Source organism: Chenopodium album, chromosome 5 (genome assembly GCF_948465745.1).
Source record: "Chenopodium album chromosome 5, dcCheAlbu1.1, whole genome shotgun sequence".
In the NCBI taxonomy this organism is placed as follows: domain Eukaryota; kingdom Viridiplantae; phylum Streptophyta; class Magnoliopsida; order Caryophyllales; family Amaranthaceae; genus Chenopodium; species Chenopodium album.
The window spans coordinates 4,678,046-4,703,447 of NC_137838.1; the positions used below are offsets into that span (position 1 = coordinate 4,678,046).

Below are 25,402 nucleotides of genomic sequence, written 5' to 3' on the forward strand. Positions count from 1 at the left end.
AACTCTTTGGCTAGCAAGATGTGGGGAGTGAAATTGGGAGTGTTGGTGCTAGGGCTTCTAGTTTTGGTTCCCGAATCCACACAATTGCGCATTGATCACCCTCTCCATAGTGTTGTCCAAAAGCTTAACCTCGAATTCGGCCCATATTTAGGGCTAGTCATCTCTAGTAGTAGAGATGAGAGCATCCTTACAAACTCTTCTTATTTCACCCCTCACAAATTTTTTCCTTCCTCCCTAACTATTTCCGGTACTTCTTCCCTCTTTGGCCTTTCATTCTTTCAAACTTCAAACACGTACTTTAATAGGTCATTATAACTATAAAAAAATCATAATACTTTGAATGTAAATACTATGTATCTTAAGCTCAGACAATGTGTTATACCGTTGTTTCAAAATTTTATTATTTTCTTGTTCTTTACTTTTTTGTATTTAATTGCTTATGCAGGAAGAACATTCAACTTTGGGAGGTTCCAAGGCGTACCAACCGTCTATGTTCTTGCAGGGGACCCATTGGTGAGAAAATTTAACAACCTTTTTTGTTATATATATAAATTTTCGGGCTTCATATATATTACATGTAACTACATACGTACTACGTACAATTATTATCTATACTAAATTACGAACAATTTTTGGTGATTGAAAACTTAGGCAAATGTAGGAGCGACAGTGCAACTTCTTATTGATTTATTCCCTCTCTCTGGTATTGTACACTATGGATCTGCTGCATCTGTAACCCGCAATGTGTTCGTCGGAGATGTTGTTGTGCCCTCAGAAGTCGTCTTCACCGGTTCATTGAAGTGGCATGTCGGTATTTCGTTCTAAATCTTCCAAACATTAACTAAGTTTAATGTCCAAAATAACAACATAAATCGAGCTATCTATTTATCTAATTACTAATTATCGGCCAATGAAAATTATGTATAGTGGTAGTCATGTAAAATTTTCACGTATATATCTTAAGGGTAAATTTAAGATTTTTTCTAAGATAAATATGTGAATATATCTCCTCTCACATTTTAATCATTTTCTTTTATTTTTTAAATGATAAAATGAAAAATAATAAAATGACACAAAAATCAATATATAAAGTTGTGAGAGGAGATAAACTGAAATGTAAATATCTAAGATTAACTAGGGCTCCCTCTTTCGATTACAGAGCTACGGATCGGTGGTGCTCAAACCAGGTATGGTATTTGGAGACTACAATTTGCCATGAGCGGGAGACAATGCATTGGCCAATATTGAGTACCAACCAGCGACAGTCTACTCGCAAACAGGCTCAGATCCCACGAAATTCATGTATATTCGAGTCCACCGTAGATGGGTTGCGCTTGCATCTAGAATCAATTACGACGCAACGGATTTTAAAATTCACACCGGTCAACATCTTGCAATCGGTACTTCTGATGTTTACCTGTTAAACTCTGCTTATGCAAAAGTCCTCAGAGAACAACTCCACATCTCCGCCGTAGATACCCACATCTCCGCCGTACATAGTGTTCCGCGGTACATCAAGCATACCTGTTAACATTCCGGGACTTACTGATTTTTGTAGAGTGGAGAACATGCAAGCGACTATGATTATTTGACAGCCTTGTAAATTTTATTAACCAGTCTGATGGACCAAAAATGATTTGGATTTTCGAGAATTTTTGTTTTTGGTACTAAGGTGATAGTTGTATGATTTCAGGCTGGAGGTAGGCAGCCATGGGTAAAGAAACTTAAAACAATGATAGTATATATATATATATATATATATATATATATATATATATATATATATATATATATATATATATATATAGACGTAGATACAATATTTAATTTATATAGGGTTAAAAAATAATTCAAATATAGTCGATATAAAATATGTCATGATTAATACAAGGTTTTATCTAGTAATTGATTTTATTTTAATTTGAAGTATTTACTTGTAGTTCATACAAATACACCATATAATTTAAATGTACTACTTGTATTAAAAAGAAGAGTAATGATATACGGAGTATGTATGTAACCCTTAAGATTAAAAAGAAGAGTAGTGACGTCCCAGCTAATCTTACATTTGTAAACTTAAACAATTAATCTATGCATCCTTTTCTTTAAAAAAAAATAAAATAAAAATAAATACCAAATACTCCATCTAAATGTAGATGTACGATTAAAAAAGAACAGTAATGATATATGTAATACTTAAAATTATGTAAAACCATTTAATATACTTTTTAAAATTGAATTAAGTTGAGAACTCATAACAAAATCACGCATACATTGGAGTGACTAATGTTAGTTTTATCATAACATTTTCTTTTTAGCTTCTTATACATAGCCTTAAAAGCTAAAGACTATGTTTATCCTTTTCCTAAAAAAAAAATCGAATTTATCATTTAACACTTTGTACGGGCGTGTTACGTTGCAGACTGCAATTGCAAACGGAATTCCACACATAGTGTTCCGCGGTACATCAAGCATACCTGGAGTCCCAAAACAGCCTAGTTCATCTATAAGGACTGCCAAAAATGTTCTGAAGACGGTTGCCACATTTGTTGATGCCGCCTCGCTTCCAACTACTGTCAAGAACGACGCCATGGTCAATTAAGTTTTATAAATCTGTTGTTCTGAGTAGAATGAAGGTGTTTTTTCTGCTCATGATCATATAAATATCTTGTTAATTATAAGCTAAAATAAACAGGGGCCAAAAGAGTGGAAGAGAAAGATTATGTTATTTGTGCTTTAAGCTATTTTACCTATGTTGTACTCCGTACTACTATAAGCTTTTGCTTAAACTAAAGAAATAATAAAAGAACTTCCATGTTGGTCTCAAATTAAAGGATTGAAGTAAAGCATTAGTCCATACTATATTGTTGCATGCATATATGCCGTACATTTTTTTGCTAATGACTTTTTAAAGGATATAGATGGATTTTTAAACTCGACAATTTGCGTACAATCAGTGTAGAATAATTATGATTGTACACAATGTTGTATTGTACGGAGTAGAATCATATCAGTTGAACACTAAAAGTTTTTCCAATTTATGCTTTTATGACATAAGTAATTCCTATAATTTGGATTTATTGCATGCGTTGAATAGTCGTCCATCCTCATATGTACTACGGAGTATTAGCTATTTATTGAGACATTTGAATTGGATGGTAGGAGTAGAGGAAAGACTCCGGGTACATATACCTAAACTGGATTCATTTCGTATGGATAATAATTTGAAATAAAATCGTACAAAAATTCACTTACTTTCTTTGTATCAAAATAAATGCATCACTTTTTTTTTACAAAGATAATTACTCGTAATATATTTAGTTTTCTTTAATTTATTAACTTATAAAATTTGATATATATAATAAAAAATTAATTTACAAATAATAAGGTTTAGATTAGGCGCTCAAATTTATTTTTATTTTTATTTATTTACTCGTATTTATTTATTTTGTCTAAAAAAATTTCAAGAGCAATTAAGTGGAAGGGGTTTTAATCTCATGCATCAAAGTAATATTTAATCATTACTTCGTATTTAAGATACATTGTAGTAGACTACATTCGTAATGAACCTAGACGCTTAGATGACCTAGTACCCTAAAGTCCCTAATCTAACCTTGATAAAATTGATTAAATTGAATGAAAAGGACAATTTTATAGATAAAAATAATATATAGAATAAAATATAATTGTAATTTATCCACGTGAGCCAATTGAGTATGAGATTTTAGTACCAATCATACATATAATTTGTGACAGAAATATGTAACGATCACACATACAAATAATGCCATGTGTAGATTTAAGTACCATTCCTCAATTATCGCTCGTTAATGTCTTATCTTGTCACTGCCTCACTTGTCTTCACTCTTGAGCACTACCACTTAGTCACTAACTACCTCTCTAGAATTTCTTCCCAATTAGACCGTGATTATTTATATTTTAAAAAGTTTTTTAAAAAATATTAAAACGAGAAGGATTATTATAAATGAAAGGAGTAATAAGCATGGAGTATAAACTAGAACATTAATGAAATGGAATGGAGTGACAAAGCTCAAAAATAACTTTTCTGTATATTAAGTCGCACATAATTTTTACTCTTGTCAATTGTCATCATAATAATAGATGTAATATTATCATCTTTGATAATTTTCTCTATCTTTCTTCCAAAAAGTAGATCCATTTTTACTTAAAATTTGTGTTGAAATAATTCATGATATTTTTTTATTTATTTATTTATTTATTTTGAAAAGAATTCATGATATTTAAATTAGGACAAATGGAGTTTTTGTCAATAATTTAATTCAACAATACTTTTTCGTTGTTTATCTAATAATTGTAGATTTATTTATTTTTGTTTATTCAATAGGCTAAATCTTAACAAAGATTTTTCAAAAAAAAAAAAAAAAACAAAGATATTCCATCCTTATTATTATAATTGTTATATAAATAAAGTTATTTATTTATGTTTAAATTGTATTTTGAAAAGTGTAATCTTGTTTCATAATTTGATATAATAAAATGAAGGAAGTACTATAATGAAATGATACTCGCTACATTGACTTTGTTGAAACCCATTGTATCTCACTTATGAGTGTCCCACATTGGAGAAAGAGGAGAGATGATTTCACTTTATAAGGTAGAGGAGTACCTCCTACTATTGCCAATTGGTTTTAGTATGGAAGCTCCAAAGCCTTGTTTGTGGACCAAACTCTCCTCCTCCTTGTTCGGGTTGCCCAGACCCATTTTATATTGTTTCAAAGTTAATATATTTCGGCAATTAAGTCCTTATCTTTTACTACCTTAGGGATTGTTACCTTACGGTAACATTTTTTCCTTCACGGATTGAGAGAGATGAATAATTGTCATCCATACATGCATAGATGATTACGTACATCACTCATCTCAATAGTTTATATAAGGGCACTTAGGATTGCACCAAAGTTCATCACACAACCAATACTTCTTCTATATCCTTAACACTAAATTAGTCTTAGCTTGTGAACAAAAAAGAGTCTCTATGGCTAGTAAGATGTGGGGAGTGAAATTGGCAATGTTGGTGCTAGGGCTCCTTGTTTTGGTGCCCGAATCCACACAGTTGAACGTCGACCACCCTCTCTTTAGTGTTGTTCAAAGAATTAACATTGAATCCGGCCCATTTTTAGGGTTGGTCATCTCTAGTGGAAGAGATGAGAAATTCCTTAAAAACTCTACTTATTTCACCCCTCACCAATCTGTCCCTTCCCTAACTATTTCCGGTACGCTTCCCTCTTTGGCCTTTCGATAAGTAAATTAAATTGGTTAACCTACATATATATTATATCGTAATGAACATAAAATTTGGAACATATTATCTTGAGATATATTATCTTAAGATCAAAATATATTTAAATATTTTTTTCTTGCTCTTTTTTAAAAATTGATTCACCTTTGTATTTTAATTAAATTGCATATATATGCAGGAAGAAAATACAGCATCGGGAAGTTCAATGACGTACCAGCAATCTATGTTATAGCTGGGGAGCCATTGGTGAGAAAATATGGAATTCTTTATATACATCTTTACAAATATTTCGTAATTAAGATTATAATTAAGTACATTCTCCTTTACGAAATTACTAACTAATGTCGATGATTGAAAACTTAGGCCAACGTAGGAGTGACCGTGCAAATTCTTATAGATACATTCCGTATCTCAGGGATCATTAACTATGGAGCATCTGCAACTGTAAGCAACAAGATCTTCATTACTGATGTTCTTGTGCCTACACAAGTCGCTTACACCGGTTCTTGGACGTGGCAGGTTGGTACTTCATCATCCTATTAATTTCTATAAACATCAATTAATTTCATCGAATTTGATGACTAAAAAAGAAACTTAGAATTTAACTATATAAATCGCGCTATCTAATTAACTTTGGATACATGTCATGCTATCTTTGATTTAATAAATAAATAAATATATAAATAAATTTGCTAGTTAGATGTGATGTTTTTGTTAGGTTTATGTTAATGTTTGGATTAATGAATGAATGAGATACATGCTTTATTTTTTCGTGTTAGCCCGTTACTTAATTTTACATCATTGATCGCTACATAATCTAATTTGTTTTAACCACTTGAAAGTCTAGTATGATTCTGTCATAAAATCAGTTGACAAGTAAACCTAGTCATTCGTCTTATATGGATGTATGATTATCAGGTGGAACAACTCACATGTGCATTTTTTTAAAATTTTGTCTATATTTAACTAATTTGAAAGAGTCTATTTTATATGATTGTGTGCAGAAGTACGAGTCTGAGGAGGACAAGTCAATGATGGCCGCAAAGAGTTTGAATTTTGGAGACTACAATTTACCCGAAGCAGGAGCAAATGCATTGGCCAGTATTGAGTACCAATCAACACCGATTTACACACCAACAAGCTCAAAGCAAAAGAAAGCTTTGTTCATTAACGTCCACTCCGACTGGGTTAAGCTTGCATCTGAAATCAATTACGGTGAGCGTCCTACGGTCCACATCGGTCCGGACGTTAAAATTGGATCGGCAGATGTTTACTTGTTGAACGATGCTTATGCTAAAGCCCTCAACACAATACTTGGTGTCTCCGCCGTGGAAACCGAAAGTGCCGCCGTTGTCACGGTCAGTTTCCTCATTACAAATAAGTATTAATTTCTGCATGGTCCATTCTAGTAGATGGTACCATTTTATGAACGTTAAATATATACCATGATAAATAATAGATAGATATTGACATTCATATAATATTTAAGGTTAAAATAATTAAATGCGTGAAATAGTCAATTTGAATTATGTCATAATTAATTAATTAATATCCACGTGATTTTTGAACTACTCCGAATAATATACAACTGATACAAAGATACCATGTAATTAAAATTAGTACGATTAAAAGATGTCATATATGTATGAGTAGAATTAATTAGAGTTCAAGTTTTCGATATAATTATTATAACCATTGATCTATATATATATAGTCCGTAACATTATTATGTTAACTTACGTCGCAGACTGCTATCGCAAACGGAGTTCCACACATAGTGTTCCGTGGTGCATCAAACAGGCCTGGAAGTCCATCAGAAAAAAGGTTGTCCGAGGTCACAGCCAAAAATGTTCTCAAGACGGTTGCCAAATTCGTTGACGCCGCGTATCCGATTGCCATCAAGAACTACGCCATGCGCTACTAAGTTTCATGCTTCAGCAGTTTCCTTGTTTTTTTTTTTTTTTTTTTTTCTTCTTCTGGTTTAATTTGAGTAGAATGAAGTCATTTTTTCTACTCGGTTACGCTTGTTTTTACCTAAAATAAACAGGGACCGAAAAGGGGTAAGAGAAGAGAATGATTATGTAGTTTGAGCTTTGGACTAATGTAACACTTGTATTGAGCTTTTGCTTTGGATTAAATAAATCAAGAGCTTCTATTTTGGTCTCAACTTCAAGGAGTCAAGTGATACGAGTACTATATATACATACGAAATATATTTCAATAAACTGCATGCATGCATTTTTTTTTTTTTTTTAAGGATGGTTTTTTATTAAGGATATACGACATATATTCAAAATCGACAAATTTGCTTGCATCGAGTACACAACAATACGGTTTCAAAAAAAAAAAAATTGTACACAACAATACGAGTATGAAGTTATTTTAACAATATTCTCGTCAAAAAAAAAAAAAAATGTAATTTGCATTGTAAGGAGTGTCATATGTTCATATCGGTTGAACTTGTGTTATTCCACTATATTATACAATCCGGAGTAATAATCTATCTATATACCAAGTATATAGCAATAATATATATGACATCAACTAATTAATTTAAAGGAGTGTCATATTTTCTCAAAAAAAAAAAAAAAGGAGTGTTGTTAGTATTTGTTTCAATTTCATCCTCAACGGGGAAAATAATTAAAATTATTTGTTTCAAAAGCAATTTTGTGAAAAACTACCTATAAAACATTTTTTTTTGCGAGAAACTACCTAATAAAAAAAATGTTGTAAGAAACTATCTTATAAAGCGTAAATGTTGTAAGAGACTACCATTGGTCGGAAAGTTACCGTTGATTTTCATTTTCCGGCGTTGACCACATCATGTGCCAATCACGTGACTTTTAATTCACCCATTCCCTTCTTTTTTCTTAATTGGCACGTGACATGATCAACGTCGAAAAATAAAAGTTAACGGTGACTTTTCGACCAAGGATAGTCTCTTACAACAATTATCCTTTTATAAGGTAGTTTATTACAACATTTTTTTTTATTAGGTAGTTTCTCGCAAAAAAAGTGTTTTATAAGGTAGTTTTTCACAAAATGTCCCAATTGTTATGCTAAAATATTATGAAAATTTTACATTATTCATTTGAAATATGACTACCATAATATTTTAATGAGTATATAGTTCACAACTGACATATTTTTTTCCAAGTAAGGCCCCGTGCATCACTTCACCTTAATTATGCTGAATAGAAATTATTTTTACTGAACTGAAATTATTTTGCTGAACTGAAATTATTTTGCTGAACTAAAATTATTTTTACTGAACTAAAATTAATTTTACAAAATTTTGAAATTATTTTTACCGAAATGAAATTATTATTTTTTTTTACTGATTTTCTATTGTATTTCTTCTTTATATTTATTGAATTTTATTGAATTGAACTTATTTTTACTGAAATGAAATTATTTTTACTTAATATTATTTTTGTGAGGTGAAGTGAACAGGGTCTAATTAATTATATTACTTTATTAATTGTATTGAATATTATTATCAACAATTTTTTTGATTTATCAAATTTTTAGTTTCATTTATGTAATTTTTATTCTTATTTTATAGTTTCTCAAATAATATTTATTTTATATTGGATTAAAATTTTTAAAATTTATATTTACATTGTAGATATTATTAGACTAATTGTGGTCATTTTATAAAATGAAAAATGAACCAATCATATTATATATCATTAAAATAGTATGGTAGTCATTTTTCAAATGACCGCCGTAAAATCATCCAAAATATAAATGGCATCCATATATTATTTGTTTTTATTTATCCTCAAGGGGTTTTTTTTTTATTTTTAATAATAAATAATTGTTATGCTAAAACATTAATGGCATCCTGAAGAGTAAATTAAATATCGCTAAGCTAGTATGCTATCACCCCTAATTAACCCCTCCCAATTTTCCCAAAGCCTCTTTTGTCTTCTCCTCTATCCCAATCCTTCCCTCTCTTTTCGCAGTTTGCCCTACTTACACTGGCAACACAAAGAATTGAAGCATAGTCATGGCACCAATTTAATGTGACATTATTGTTGAATTGGTGTAGGTCGTTGTATTAATTACATATAATGGACCTACCTTTATGATGGAACAAGATTGGACCTGATATATATCAACATGTTTCTCACATACTTGTATCTTAAATTCAAAAACCTAAGAACTAGTTCCCTCCACGTACCATATATTATAATATTTAGTAAAATTAAATTTTAAGCAATAAATTATCAAGTTGATTAGAATATAACAAAATGTACTAGTGAATAAAAAAAGAACAAATTCAATCAATATGTACTATTTCAAGTTATAAAATATGTCTTGTAAAAAAAAAATGGTTATAAAATATGAAGTAGCTGGTTAAGCTAATTAAGTGATCCCGAGTTTTATAATGGTCACAAGAACAATTCAAAAGGTAATGGCCAATAATGTCATCAACCTTAAAATTATTTAAGCAAAACTTATAATTATTGATGAAGAAAATTAAATGAACATTGTGGTTGTTATTGTTTTATACCTTTATGCAATCCCCTTAAAATTGATTTTATCAGATTTTCAACAATATCTTTTTGGTTAGACATTTAGGGCCTATTCTCATACGTTTATTTTCAGTTCAGTTCAGCTCAGATCCTAATTTCCTTCTCTTATAAAACATTCATTTCAGTTCAGCTCAGCTCAGCTCAGCTCAGTTCAGTTCAGTTCAGCTGAGTTCAGTCTATGAGAACAGACCCTTAAACTATTGGACCAGCCCTACCTTTTTGTAAGCTGGTATATGTAACAATTGTTGTGTATTTATCTCTCTAGTCTAAATATAAAGTTTAATATGTAACAATTGTTGTGTAAATATTTAACATATAAGGATTTTTTTTTCCATCCTTATTCTTTAACTTTATACTTTATGGTATGGAGTATCTACTTTGAGGTTTTGGTCTTTTTTTGTGTGACTGGTCATACCGTGTGGCCGGATTACTTAGTCGATTAAGGGTTACTTCAACTGGGGTTACTCAGTCGGTAAGCACATTTTCTGTGTGAGAGTAATCCCTGCCCGACCGAGTATTCAATTCCCTAAATAATCTCTTCCAATCGAGTGACCCTTGAATAAGTAATACACTAATACCACTATAAGAATAAAATATCCCTTAATAAATAACCCCGGCCACACGGCGGTGTGATCAGCCAGCAGTACATATAAAAATTAGCCTTTAAGTATAATGGAATTTACTTCTTAATAATAATAACAATAAGGAGGTTGTTGCGTTAATGAAGCGAATTCAGAGGTTCTCGACGACGCAAGACATTGGGGCTCGTGCTGCAGCTCATATCTTCACTAGGGTAGGATTTGCTATAGCTAAAGGAGTGGGGGCCCAGATTGTATCTCGGCTTCCCACTAATTTGTTGTATGACTTTTGTTTTTGAGATAATAATAATAATAATAACAATAATAATAATAATAATAATAATAATATAGTTATGGATAGAATGAAATATATTTAAATTAACCACGTGTGCCAATTGTGTGAGAGAATCCATATCCGAAAACGTGAGATAAATATGTAATGACCACACATGTAATGCCAAGTGTACGTTAATCTAGTCATCTAGAAGACCGTCAAGGCGTCAATTATCGTTCAATAATGTTTAATGATGTCGTCACAAGTCTCACAACCTCCATTTTTTCCTTCTAAATACAAGGAAAACTTTTGTATATACCGGGTTATATTAATATTAGTGTACATCAAGGGTAACTTTTAACTATTTTTAAGGTAACTTTTTGTCTTTTTTGGGGAACTTTAAATATAATATAATTTTTATAAAAATAGACAATAAGAAAAGTTTTATAAAGGTAATTTAATTACATTCAATTACTAATAATTGATTTTTGGTCATTTAAAATGTGATTATTTATATACTAATAAAGTGTAGATAATTTTTATTTGATTAGATTACTTTTATGCATATTGGGGTAACTTTTATTCATTTGAGGGATAACTTTTGATCACTTTAGGCTATCTTTATAATGAATGTACAATAATTATTATATAGCAGATTTTTTTTTAAAAGTTTGTGTAAATACAATTGAACGGCAAAGGGTTTTAGGTGATTGATGTTAATATATTATCGTTTGTAAGAAAAGTGAAGTTTGTTATGAATAAAAAAAATACTCATAGAAAAGTTATAACAAGTGTAGGTTAATAAATTTATATAATTTGAAAATAAAGGATGTGTGGTAAGAGAAAATTAATAATAACGAATGATAAATGAGAGGGAGTACCTTAATTATTGAAGTGCATTACAACAACGTACTCCCTACACTCTAATACTTCATTTTGTTTAAATAATAATTATTTCTCAAAAAATAGAACATATTATAACTAGTAGAAACGAAAAGTAGTAGTATTATATATTTTCTCGGTTTATTTAATGTAACAATTGGGTTCACACTATCTATATACATGCTATCTTGCAATAATTTAATTGTAATTTTTACGTAATTTTAGTCAAATGAGGTCTGATTTTAGTAAATGCATTTAAATATATACTTTCATAATATCAACCCTATAATAATAATATTAGGGGTCTTGCTAAATTTTTAAGGAGAGCCCTTTCTTTCTTAAAATTTTTATGACAATTAAATAAATGAAGGCAATATTATATTTGTCAATTGTCAAAGTATGTCACTTTAATTCATTTCAACCTCATTTTTTCAATGTTGGTCCAATAATTGTAGATTTTTTTATTCAACGGACGAATTCTTAACACATATTCGATTTGCATTGAGTGAGCCACATCTTAATGTAATGGTTATGATATAAGCTACGATTAAATAGTCCTAAATGCAAACGATTGCCTCAGATCATTAGTATGTTCTAGATATGATCGAATGTAGAAAACTATTATTAGTGTGATGTACTTTCCATAATCATTTTTAAAACTATGATATGCTTACTTATCTGTCTCTCTTGTTCCATTAAACGGTAGTGTGTATGGTTTCGAATTTAGACCATCTCTTAATTTAATTAATCACCCAAGCTAAAACTAGTTAGTAATCTAGTATGTATTGATGCACTCATGCACTTACACCTGGCCATTCTACTTGAATGTTGAGATTTTAAGTGTATTAAGAAGAATGTTGATGATCTCGATCAATTAGAAATAATATATCTATACACTTCACATTTTTTTTTTTTTTTGTTTGGCATGATTAACATTTCTCAAAGAAAGTGCTAGAAGTCAAGTAATAACTTATTCCCCTAATTTTTTTTTTTTTTTTTTTTTGACAGGAAGAAGAAGATTATAATTAATAAATAGTCATACGGCATATATAATAATAATAATAATTATTATTATTATTATTATTATTATTATTATTATTATTATTATTTGTAAACAATATATGTAGAGAAAATAACATAACTTTTACAATCAAAATCATAACTAATTTGCATATCAGGCATAGCTCAAACTATACCGCTTCAAACTTGACACGAACAGTGATTTTTGATGTTTTAACATCTTTCCAAGTAGACACCTTTGTAATCTGCGCTGATGTTTTGATCGTAGAATTGATGACAAACCCTAAAATCACATATTTTAAATCACCTTTTCAATTATTATTAAAACCCTAAAAATAAAATTCTCATCCATAGATAGAATCATAATTCCATAAATTTGGAAAAAAAAAGAAAAAAAAAACCAAAAAAAATTGGGGCAGACTCTCACAAACAAAGAGAACAATAACAAATAAGTGAATTAAATCAAAGAAATTAAAAATGATCAAAAATAGTCTAATTTCTTCGGCTTAAACGGCCAAAAAAATTAAAACTCTAAAAGAGAGAGGAGAGAAGTAAGCCTCATCTTCTCCAATGTTTGTAAATTTTGCATTTTAGGTACAGACTAAAAGTGCAACAATTAACTTAATCATAGGTCATAAACTAGACCTAGCCAATTGAATTTTATTTATTTATTTATTTATTTATTTTAATGGCGTATGAATTGTATGAGATCACATCATTACTAGTTGTAAAGTCATATTTCTATGAAACGTGTTAAAAAATAGAAGACAAGTAATTGGGTCTACCGCTTACCAGTAATGCATATAGAGGGCCAAAGAAAATGATCGAAATTAAATAGATTTGGTCCTATGCAACATTTCAACGTGTTATATGTATCAAGCATCTGGCCCTTCCTCTTTAATGTTATGATGACCGATGAAAATAATTGAGAGCATTTGTTAATCCATGGTAAATTTGTAAGATTTCATCTGTACTAAATCTACTAATTACTTTATGGTGTTTACAAAGTCAAATTTATCAGGATCGTACTAACCGAACTATAAACCAAGCTAATCTAAATATCTAATACTCCTTCCGTCTCATAATATATTTCTTGTTTATGTTTTTCACGGTATTTAAGAAATAGGAGGAGAAAGTGTATGAAGTACATTAATAAAAGTGAAAAATATAATGATAGACAAAAGTTAGAGAGAAAAAGTGGAAAAAAAGTATAAGGCATGTGCAAAATTCAAGGGTAATTTATAAAGTACAATGAATAAAATTAAAAATAAGGATATAATGGTTTTTATATACTATCCAAAAATAGAAACGAGAATAACATGTTGGATCTCCAAAATAAGAAAATGAGAACTATATTAGACGGATGGAGTATATATGAAAATGAGTTTTTTTCCTAAGTTTTTAAAGAGCAACGTAATATGAATTTTTTTTTTTTTTGAAAGAACGTAATATGAAATTAATACAATAACAAATTTTATCATATAAATACAAAAAAATTTGTTCTTACAAAAATAAACTAATCGTACATCGAAGGAACTTCAGTTTCCCATTTTTTTTAACCGTATACTCCATGAATCCTGTACTAGTCTCACTTAGCTGTTACCCCGTAATAATTATTACTTGGTACAAAGTTGATAGAGATAATCTGTTATTCAAATATTATTAAAATTGATGAGACAAAGCAATAATAAACGTGCGAGATTTGGAGGCCATTGTAGATTTGCGTAGTACAACCTTTAGCTAATGTCCACTAATTCCTTATCATGTTGTATTCACAGTACAACCTCATTCTTCAACAATATATGTCAGCTATATACGTACAAGCTTTAAAAGTATTGGACATTTATGAAATGGAGCGATTGGGGAACGTGATACCATTTGAACTTGGAAGTTGGAAGCAACAATTGCCCTTTATTTGTTACCATCAATGAGTACCCTGAAAGGAAGGAGGATGTTTCTACTGCGGTCGTTTGAAAAAATATATACAGTATTTTTATCGCATATTTTTCTAAACGTTGCTAACGATTTTTGTTTTTTGAAAACCCAAGACTTCTGCCACAAACCCACCTTTCCCCCTAATAGCCACTCTTAGCTTCTCCACCCCAATTCTCTCTTCTACATGACATTCCATGCAAAGCCCTTCTTCATGAACTAGCCACAATAACATAGCTTCTAGTTCTTGCCCTATCGTCATGTCCCCTAAATCTTATCATTAAGCCACTTAGAAATGGGTAGCTTAGTATGAATTAGGTTTACAATACTCAAATTTTTAGTGAAAATTCTACCGGTCACAATTTTTTAAATTAGACGGCGGTTATGGTTTGATGAATTTTGAATTATTTTTCTTATTTTAGGAATTCATTTAAAATTTTAAAAGCTAACGAACGCTACGGGGGCGTTGGATAAGCTAGCTACCGATCGACGCGTGATTTTGTCATGCTTTCCCAAATTAATACCATTTAAGGTGATATTTTAAATGTTTATCCAACGCCCGAGGGCGTTCGTTAACAAAATCCTTTTTTTTCAATCAAAATTATTTATGAAATTCAATTTTAATTATTAATTAAATTAAAAATCAGAAACATCAATTAAAATTTTTATTACGAGTAGTAAAAAAATCAAATTGATTTTTAATTAAAATCAATATTTAAAATAATTAAAAAATCATGAAATCTTAACCGTTCATCTTTTAAAATTATGGTTGTCATTTTTCAAATGACAATTATAAATCATTCAATTTTTAGTACTACGTATATAGTTAGATTAATTTGTAGTTATCTATGTACATACTATGTGAAATACTCTTTCTGTTTTAAAATACTTATTCCATTTTCTTATTTAGAAAGTTTTTACAATATTTAATTGGAAAAATTGCGGAAAATAATACAACCTTTGGCCCGTTCTTTTTTAATAATACAACCTTTTGATTAATTCTTAATAATATAACCTTTGGGGGGTGTCAATTTTAAACAAGACAAAAAACTTGTAACCTTTAAAACCGGTTACCCATGACACGTGTTGTCATGTAATTGGTCTGAATATTAATTTTTTTTAAAAAATAAATAATTTTTAATTTTTGGTTTTTAACAAAATGTTTAAAATTAAATTAGTTCCTAATTAAGACATTAATTGTAATTTATTTATTTAAGCAAATTAAAAAAAAAAAAACCCCACCCATCCCCTTCCTCTTCACGACCCAGCCAACCACCATATCTCCCACCCTCGAGCCACCTCCTCTCCCCCTCCCCCACACGCAACGACAACCTCATCGGCGCCGCCCACCACCATCCCTTCCCAGACACACGAGCCTCACCGCGACGCGAACACCACACTAATGCAGGGGATTTTTTTCGATACAGGGGAAGTGGAGGGGGGCGGTTTTCGAGCAACGAAAGGGGAGGGAGGTAGTTATCGGGATCTGGGAAAGGGATCGAGTGATTTTTGTGGTGTTTCGGGGGGTTTTGTGGTGGCGGCTGCGTGGATTAGGGTGGTTTTTGTGGTGGTTGGGAAGGAAAGGGGGTTAAGGGGGAAGTTGTTTGCGTCGGGGTTGGGTGGTTTGGGGTTAAGGGGGAAAGTCGGGGTTCAGGGGGAGGGGAGAGGAGGTGGCTGGGTGGTGGTGGTTGGGTGGTTTGGGGTTAAGGTGGAAATTCGGGGTTAAGGGGGAGGGGAGAGGAGGTGGCTGGGTGGTGGTGGTTAGGTGGTTTGAGTTTTTTTTTTTTTTTTTTTTTAAAAAATTTCTTTAATAATAAAAATTATTTAATTTATTAATTATATTGAAAAACCAATAAAACAATGACACGTGTCACGGTTACCTTCAATAACAGGTCACCAACAGGTAATGTCTTGTTTAAAATTGACACCCCCCAAAGGTTATATTATTAAGAATTAATCAAAAGGTTGTATTATTAAAAAAGAACGGACCAAAGGTTGTATTATTTTCCGCAATTTTTTCTATTTAATTAATTTATCTCACCAAGTGGACCCAACAATATTAATTCCATATTCTATCTCCTTCAATTATTCTCTCTTGTATTTTTGATTTTTTTACAATTTTTCATGGAAAAATGAAGCACGTATTTAAAAACGGAGGGAGTAGTACGATTAATTGCTAAAAATTTAATGCATTTGCACCTTTTTTTTTTTTTTTTTAATGATACCCAGTGAACATCATGCACGTGTCTGTGTAGCAGTGCAGTCAATAATGCTAAACCTAAAGTTTGTGCAACTTTATGTAACACTACATTATAATTTAAAGGAAATTTTATTTTTTACCACCTCACAAAAACACGAAAATCTCTTTTACCACCTCCCAAAAAAAGTATTTTACTTTACCACCTCATAAAAAACACGAAAATAGGTTTTACCACCATTGAACTGATTCCGTTTAGAAATTCGTTAAGTGGGCCCATAAAGCCACGTGTCGTGTTATTATTGGCCAAAAAAAGAAAAAAATAAAAAAAAAGAAAAAAAATAAAAAAATAAAAAAAAAATAAAAAAAAAAGAAAAACCTAAAACTACCCAGCCACCACCACAGCGCCACCATCGCGCCACCACCCCCTTCCCCCCAATTCACCACAACCCTCCCCGAAACCACCACCCGCGTCGCACCACCAGCCCCAACCCACCTGAACCCTCCCCCTCCCTTTCCCGCAACCATATCGCCCCCAAAAACCACCAAACCCAAAACCCTAGATCCCCACCACAGCCACGAATCTGGCCACAAATGGCCGAAATCGGCCGGTTTTGGGGCTCAGTGGCCTTGATCGGCCGATTTCAGCCTTTTAAGGTCAAATTCGTGGTCGTTTTTGGGGGGATGAGTTTTGGGTTTGGTGGTTTTTGGAGGCGATACGGTTGTGGGGAAGGGAGGGGGAGGATTTAGGTGGGTTGGGGCTAGTGGTGCGACGCGGGTGGTGGTTTCGGGGAGGGGTGCGGTGAGTTGGGGGGAAGGCGGCGGTGGCGCGGGGGTGGTGCTGCGGTGTTGGCTGGAGTAGTTTTAAGATTTTTGTTTTTTTTTTTTTTAATTTCTCTTTTTTTTTAACAAATAAAATGCTGACACGTGTTACTGTGGGCCACACTTAACGGAATTTTTGGATGGAAACCGTTAAGTGGTGGTAAAACCTATTTTCGTGTTTTTTATGAGGTGGTAAAGTAAAATACTTTTTTTGGGAGGTGGTAAAAGAGATTTTCGTGTTTTTGTGAGGTGGTAAAAAACAAAATTTCCTAATTTAAAAGCGGAAAATGCGGAATTGAATAAATTTTGGATAAGAAAATAAGTTAGGAAGCAAATCAAGTAGTATGTATGGTTGTTAAGAAGTCCGTTTGTACTGAACTTCACAATAGATACAGCCATACAGGAGTGCCAATACAAGGCATGGACGTTAGTTCTAGCGCAGCTGACCTTTTAGTGGCAACCGATCGAACGCGGCAACGCCACAACAGTGGCACAGATCTAGTGTCGCCACTCATAAGAATTGAATATGACCTCAATCTAATCTAACTATACAATAATGCAAGCATCAAGCCATCACATATTTGCTTTACACCTCTTCATTATAATCTCCACCCCCCTACAGTATGTTCTTTGTTCTAATATATTAAGACCAACAATTATTTTTATTTTTTTTAAAAATAAAAAAACTTATGTTGTCAAGCATTTAGTATAAGCAGTATTACACATTGATTGCTTAGTACGTATTTGTTGTGATAGATGCAAGAAAGATTAATAATAAACACATGTATTTTTACGTGTTTTACTAATCAAGAAAATACTCACAGACTTGTTAGCTATATCCATATATAGGCAGGCAACATGAACTTTTATAGGTCGATCTTGAGAAATTCAAATTATGAAGTGCAAATTTGTTATTAGCCTAGGTTAGAACGTAATGTAAGATTTTAATATTGAGTACTTCTAATTAAAACGAAAAGAAGTAGGTCCCACATAGGCCCATTTTAATTTAAATTGATGGTCCAAAGAATAAATATATGGAGTATTACTGTATTAGTAGATTGGTAGTACTATTCTTCTCATACATGATACATGCATTTAACATTCTAACTACTAGGACAATAACGCGCGCGATGCACGCGCAATAGCTAGCCATATCCAAAATCTCTTTCGATTTAACCTTACATCACAAATTTAGTTCTTGACAACTTTTTAATGAGAAAAATACATAAACATATATATTAGGGGGTATAAATTCCATGCATTATTCTTATATATATATATATAATATATATATATATATATATATATATATATATATATATATATATATATATATATATATATATATATATATATATATATATATATATATATATATATATATATATATATATATATATATATATATATAACCAGTAATCATTATTAATGACAGTGAATAAATAGTTTAGATGGTATAATTGTCCAAACACTATTCATTACAAAAACTTATACATATTAATTATTAATGAGGGTATATATGTAAATACATATTTTGAAGGATATAATTGGCATAACACTATTTATAAGAGTAATCTTGTACTTTTTTATAAGGTAGGGATATCTTATTCTTATTAATTGATCAATTAGTATAATAAAAAACTTGGGCTTCAATTATTAGATTAAGTATTGATATAATCCTATAGTTTTAACCCTTAGCTCAACTTTTTAGTTAAATTGATCCTCTAATATATATGGAATTAAGTTAGGTTACAAATTTCATCTACACAATCTTATAAAGTTCAAAGGGCTCTCATGGAAACAGATTAGTCCTCTACAATTGACCTTATGGCCGGAGTTATGCCACTAAAATAGCCTTTACTCATAAATGATATATAAAACATACAGGTTATCCCAAGTTCCTAACCCTAATAAGAAAACATATATTTTCAATCAAATGTGTCAAATTTTAATTATAAGTGACTTAAAATTACAAATTAACTTAACGGGGTATAAAAATTCACAACTTTATACTCGAAGTAATAACAATACCCTTAAAAAAATACAGTAACCAAAACATTATATTTTTAGAATTTTCAAGAGCCATTTAAACCTAATCTTTCTATACTGCGTAAGTGCGTAGGGCCCACTACAGGTTCTATATAAGAGCAAGCGTTACACTCTTTAAACTACAATAAGCCAAGCTAGTCTTGTAAACTTAGCCAAACACAAACACAATCACCAAAAACACCAAGATGGCTCGTGAGATGTTGGGGATGGTCATGGTTATTGGGCTCCTACTTGCAATGGTGCCCAACACCATGCAATCTCGTTTAACCGGCGCCAACCTTGATCGGCGTGGTGGTGCCTATATTGGGCTCGTCTTATCGACTGCTCATGATGAGGAGCTACTTTTGGATTCTGGTTTGTTTGTCCCTGAAACTTCCGTCAAGAAAGCCGGAAGAGTTTTTAAAGTTGGAACTTTCAAAGGTGTTCCTACCATCTATGTCATTGCTTTAGCACCTATGGTAAGATTTATTTAGATGATCACCTTTATTGTTTTATACATACACACGTACATGTGAGTTGTTCTGATTGGAAAATGAGACGGAAATTAACCACCTTACGAACTTATATAGATGTACTATTTTTATGTAATATCGTTTACTTTTAATTTAAGGCTATTTAACCATATGACAATATTGCCCTTGTAGATATAAATTGTTTTTAATAAAACAAATGATGTTACTACATAGCAAAAAATCATGACCAAAACAAACCTTATTAATTGTGTATTGTGTTGTCTGAGTAGAAAAGCTAAGGTGAGACCAATGCATAGCCTCGGCATAGGAGTATATACCAAATTTTCAAATTGAAAGAAGGATGACTACTATATAATCATCCGTGTTTTGGACCTTCTAACTCTACAAGAATGTAACTTGACTTGTAAATTATTATTAGGACTGCTAATAACATTTATTTCTCTCATAATTTGTAGGCTCATGTAAGCTCAACAGTCCAAATGATGGTCGACACATTCCCAATTGTAGGGATCATCGATTATGGAAACGCTGCATCGATTAACCCATCAGTAAAACTTGCTGATATTGCAGTGCTTAGTGAAACATCCTTCATTAGTGCATGGACCTGGGAGGTATATACTACTACACCTTTTAATTTCTACGTGCAATAACTAAATCATTTTGCTCTCAATGTATAAAAGATGTTACTCCGTACATATTTATAACAAGATAATGACAGGACATATGTGAACTTGTGGTAGTTAAACCTAATATATAAGGGTTTGTTTGACATCATTTTTAGTTTTCAGTTTCTTGTTTTATTGAAAACTAAAAACCAAAAACAGGAAACAAGAAAAAGATGTTTCCACTTTTCTGTTGTCAGTTTTCAAAATTATCATGATTTTAATAAGTTTAAATATTTTTTGATTCATTATGTGACATATATAATATACTTTTAAAATACAAAAAACCAAAAAACAGAAAACCACAGCGATGCCAAACGAACCCTAAGTAAACAAATGTTAAGTACTCCATACTTCTTTATAATTTAGAAATAATAATAATAATAATAATAATAATAATAATAATAATAATAATAATAATAATAATAATAATAATAATAATAATAATAATAATAATAATAATAATAATAATGTTAAGTAAACAACGTTGTTCGTGATACCCTTGTTGATATTTGTTTTCGGTCTGGGATTTCTGCTCGAAAAGAGGTTAACGTTGGGTTAACTGGAGGGAACGACGGGGCTCTTCGACCAGCAGATATGTTGCTTTATTCCTGGGATAGAGGCCTTGATGTATGTGTTGACTTGACGGGATCTTCACCTTTGACACAATCGGGGTTGTCTGACTTCGTTCTTGGTCGTGTTGTGTCTACGGCGGCTCAGCGGAAGCGGGACAAGTATGGGGCGCGTTGCAGGGCTATTGGCTACGGTTTTCTTCCTTTCTCCTTTTCTTCGTTGGGGGAATTAGATAAGGATGCTATTGCGTTGCTGAAGCGGGTTCAGGCGTTTGCTAAGATTCAGGACATTGGTGCTCGTGTGGCAGCTCACATCTTCAGCAGGATCGGGTTCGCTATAGCTAGAGGGGTGGGGGCCCAGATTGTATCTCGGCTCCCTACTAATTTCTTGTAAATTGATTGACTTTGTAGGTTTTTTCTGATATAATAATAATAATAATAATAATAATAATAATAATAATGTTGAAAAAAAAAAATAATAATAATAATAATAATAATAATAATAATAATAATGACAATTTAATTTATGTTTTTTTTTTGAATAGACAATTTAATTTATGTTAGTGAAAAGGACAGCTTAACAACGGGATAGCCAAGCTAAGAGTTGTCCTTAATACCTTCAATGAAGTTGACGTTTAATACCATCACATGTTTTTTTTTAATAAAATTGAAGATCTTTGGCACTCAAAAAAGTAATAATGGCACTCATTGATGTTCCCTACATAATAAACAAACCAGTATTTGGCCCACGCATGTACCGGATGTTTTTTCTTTAAAGAACTTGAAAGACTTGGTTTGTTGTACGTAGTATTTTATTTGTCAATAAATCATAATACTATGACAACGTCAAATTATTTTGTATTATTTTTACTTTTATGATTTATTTTAATATGCATGCATTTATATATTTTTCTAGATTTATAGAACATGAATTATTTGTAGCTATAAGATAGTATTGAGTGTTGTCTTTATTAAAGGAGGTCTAGTGCTCACCTTCAAAAAAAAAAAAAAAAGGTCTAGTGCTCAAACCTCTTTGCATGACTTTTTGGTCAATTATGACGTGAAATAGAGATTGTGAATGATGATCGGAAGTGGCGTGATTCTAGTGCAAGAATAGATACACGTGACATATTAATATTTTTAGAAATGCTTTTTAATATAGAAAGTATAGATGTGTGCATGATTTGCGATGCAATAATAATAAGGCCGTTTATTGATTAAACGATCTATCACTGCCTCTAGGAATATGGAGGCCGATCAATGGAAGCGTTGAATGATCTTCCATCATTGAAAATCGGAGACTACAACGTTCCGGAAGCAGGAGAGAACAAGCTAGCAAGTTTACAATTCCAAAAGATCAACAAATACACACCTAAAGGTTCTAACAGGAAAACCTTTTGGTATTACATTGATCCCGAATGGCTTAAAATTGCTTCTCGACTCAAGGTATACCTTAAACATATCGAAATCTATGTACCTTACATTACGATTCATAGTATAATCACATTAAAAATACTACCTCCGTTAATTATTATGTGCAACAAAGGAATATTTTACGTCTCACAAATAATACCCCTTTGTTGCACATAATAGTTAACGAAGGTAGTAATAGTTTCTAATCGAAATTAAATTGATTGTATGCTTTAATTTTATAATTTCAGGATATTACTCTTGAAAGCTGCATTAACGGAAAGTTGTGCACAAAGGACGTACCAAGTGTTAAATTTGATGTAAAAGGATCATCTTCGGATTCGTATGTGGAAAACGAGGCTTACGGGAAGTTCCTAAACAAGGAACTCGGTGTTTCTACCGTTGATAGGAAAAGCGCCGCCACTGTCTCGGTGAGTTTTCTAAGGCTATAAGATAATGTGTGAGCTAGAGAAGTGTACAATCAAACCTTTTTTCTTAGAATTATTATCCTAATTAACTTACAAAAAATATGTTATTGAATTTAACCATCTACAAAGTTTTCCTCAACAATAATACATTCTTTCAAGTAATGACTATAATCGAGTATACTTATTACGGTAAAACTAACTCATGTAACATAAAAATGTTGTACCATATTTGATGTTGCAGACTGCCGTTGCAAATGGAGTGAAGCACATTGTGTTCCGTGGTGCGTCGAACAAGCCAGGAACATCATCAAACAATGAAATTAAAGCCTTGACAAGCAAGAACTTGTTCAAAGTGGTTTCGGAATTTGTTGAGTTACTCGCTAATGAACTACCTATGCTCAAGTACAAGTACATTTGAAGTGTTTTTGTGTGTATGTTTGCTACGTACTTTGCCATGTCTAGCTTGTACGTAGGTGTGTCGTTGTAAGTACCAAAATAAAGAGGGCCTAAGCGAAGACAAATCAAGGTTATGGTGTATGAGCTTTGAACTAAGCATTTTACCCAACTTTCATTTGTAGGATAATAAAATGAATTAAGAGCCTATCTAAATTATGGTTGGCCCTATTTTATCAAATGTTTTTGTGGTTGTTAATAATGTTAGTTACATTGTCGGTAGTATAGTTGATTTTTAATTGCTATATTATACTAGCTCCGTTTTTACTTAGTTAATATCATTCTATTATCACACTTGTCAATACACTATTTTAACGATTAATATCTCTAATTCTCGATATTCAAAAATTATAAAAAGTAGATATTAGTAAATATATATTGAAACGATTCAAATAAGATTCCACTTGACTATATTATACTGAAACTATAAATCACAAAACCTAGTCAAACTATAGTTTATGAATAGTGTAAAAGTCAAATGGTGTCAACCGAAAAAAAAAACGGAGGAAGTATAAAGGTGGTTTTTTTCACTCAAATAACAAGGAAGTTATAAATAAATAATTTAAGGTACAAAAAGTTTTGATGATAAGTTACAAAAGCTTTTGTATACATCCGATGTATAGTAATATTACTGTACATTGGGGTAACTTTGTTTTAATTTAGGATAACTTTTACTCTTTTTTTGGTAATTTACTACGCATTGCAATAAAGCATAAATAACTTTTATTTATATCAGGTAACTTATAGACTTATGTATACTAGGTAACTTTCATTCATTAAAGATTAACTTTTGATTATTTTAAGGTAACTTTGTATCGGATGTACAATATTTTATTGCACATTCGATTATTTATTACGTAGTATGTTTAAGGGTTTATTATAAAGGTGATTAAAAGTTGGGCCGGACTTTGTAAAAAAATGGCCTATTTCGAGCCAAGCCTTCAAGCTGGGTTAGGCGTACTTTAGGTCAAAAATTGTGCCCAAAGCGGATTTTTCGGGCTAAAAGTAGTAGGCTTTTCAGGCCAAAATCAATTCGAATCAAAATTTTAACTCAATTAGTATTATGTGTAGCATGGTGCACCTAGAAATAGGTGCACCAGGCCCAATTTATGCCCAATAGAGAAAGCCCAAATGAAAAAAGGCCACATGGAGTTCAATTTTTGTAAAAAAAAACCCAACTGTTCCTCCTCTCTATCCGCCATATTTATCTTTATTTCTTTTTAAAAAATTTCTCTCTCCTCTCATAAATTAAAAATCTTCTTCAATTATTTCTTTTTGTATTTTCTGTCTCCTCTCACCAATTTTCTCTCTCCTCTCATAAATTAAAAATCTTCTTCAATTATTTCTTTTTGTATTTTCTGTCTCCTCTCACCAATTTTATCATTCTAAAACTGCAATCCACCATGGCGAAAGACGAAAAACACACGAAAACATCATTCAAAAAATGAACAAATTATAAAATTGAAACAATATTCTACTGTAAAATTGTCTTTTTGATTTTTTTTTCTTAAATTTTTTTATTTTTTTGTGTAGAAAATCAAAATTAAATTATCTACTCCTACTGAAGAGGATGAAAATCAAAATCAAAATTAAATTAGCTACCTTAAAGGCTGAAACTTCATATCAAACACAAGAAGCAAAAGAAAAGCCCCTAAAAACTTCTTATAAGACACTAGAAGCAACAAAAAAGCCCCAAAAACCTCCTGATAACTTAAAAACCTTAAAAACCTCTGAACCCCTTATATAAACTTTTGAACCCCAATTACAAACCACTGAACACCCTACAAAAACCTCAGAGCCTACAAAAACCTCTGAACCCTTTACAAAA

The 25,402-nt window shown here is 31.4% G+C and overlaps 2 protein-coding genes and 1 pseudogene across 2 annotated transcripts; all 3 read left to right on the forward strand.

Annotated features, from left to right (window-relative positions):
• On the forward strand, positions 1-2,602 carry LOC145631346 (bark storage protein A-like; annotated as a pseudogene).
• Positions 2,603-4,968: 2,366 nt separating this feature from the next.
• On the forward strand, positions 4,969-7,457 carry LOC145630138 (bark storage protein A-like). Its single transcript, XM_081682384.1, has 5 exons — positions 4,969-5,255; positions 5,460-5,527; positions 5,645-5,800; positions 6,286-6,639; positions 7,029-7,457. The coding sequence occupies exons 1-5, from the start codon at positions 5,018-5,020 to the stop codon at positions 7,203-7,205; spliced, it is 993 nt and encodes a 330-aa protein (XP_081538510.1). The 5' UTR covers positions 4,969-5,017; the 3' UTR covers positions 7,206-7,457.
• Positions 7,458-19,681: 12,224 nt separating this feature from the next.
• Positions 19,682-23,829, forward strand: LOC145630139 (bark storage protein A-like). Its single transcript, XM_081682385.1, has 5 exons — positions 19,682-20,034; positions 20,505-20,660; positions 22,526-22,729; positions 22,945-23,124; positions 23,363-23,829. Exons 1-5 carry the CDS (start codon positions 19,762-19,764, stop codon positions 23,537-23,539), a joined length of 990 nt encoding a protein of 329 aa, XP_081538511.1. The 5' UTR covers positions 19,682-19,761; the 3' UTR covers positions 23,540-23,829.
• The last annotated feature ends 1,573 nt before the right edge of the window (positions 23,830-25,402 follow it).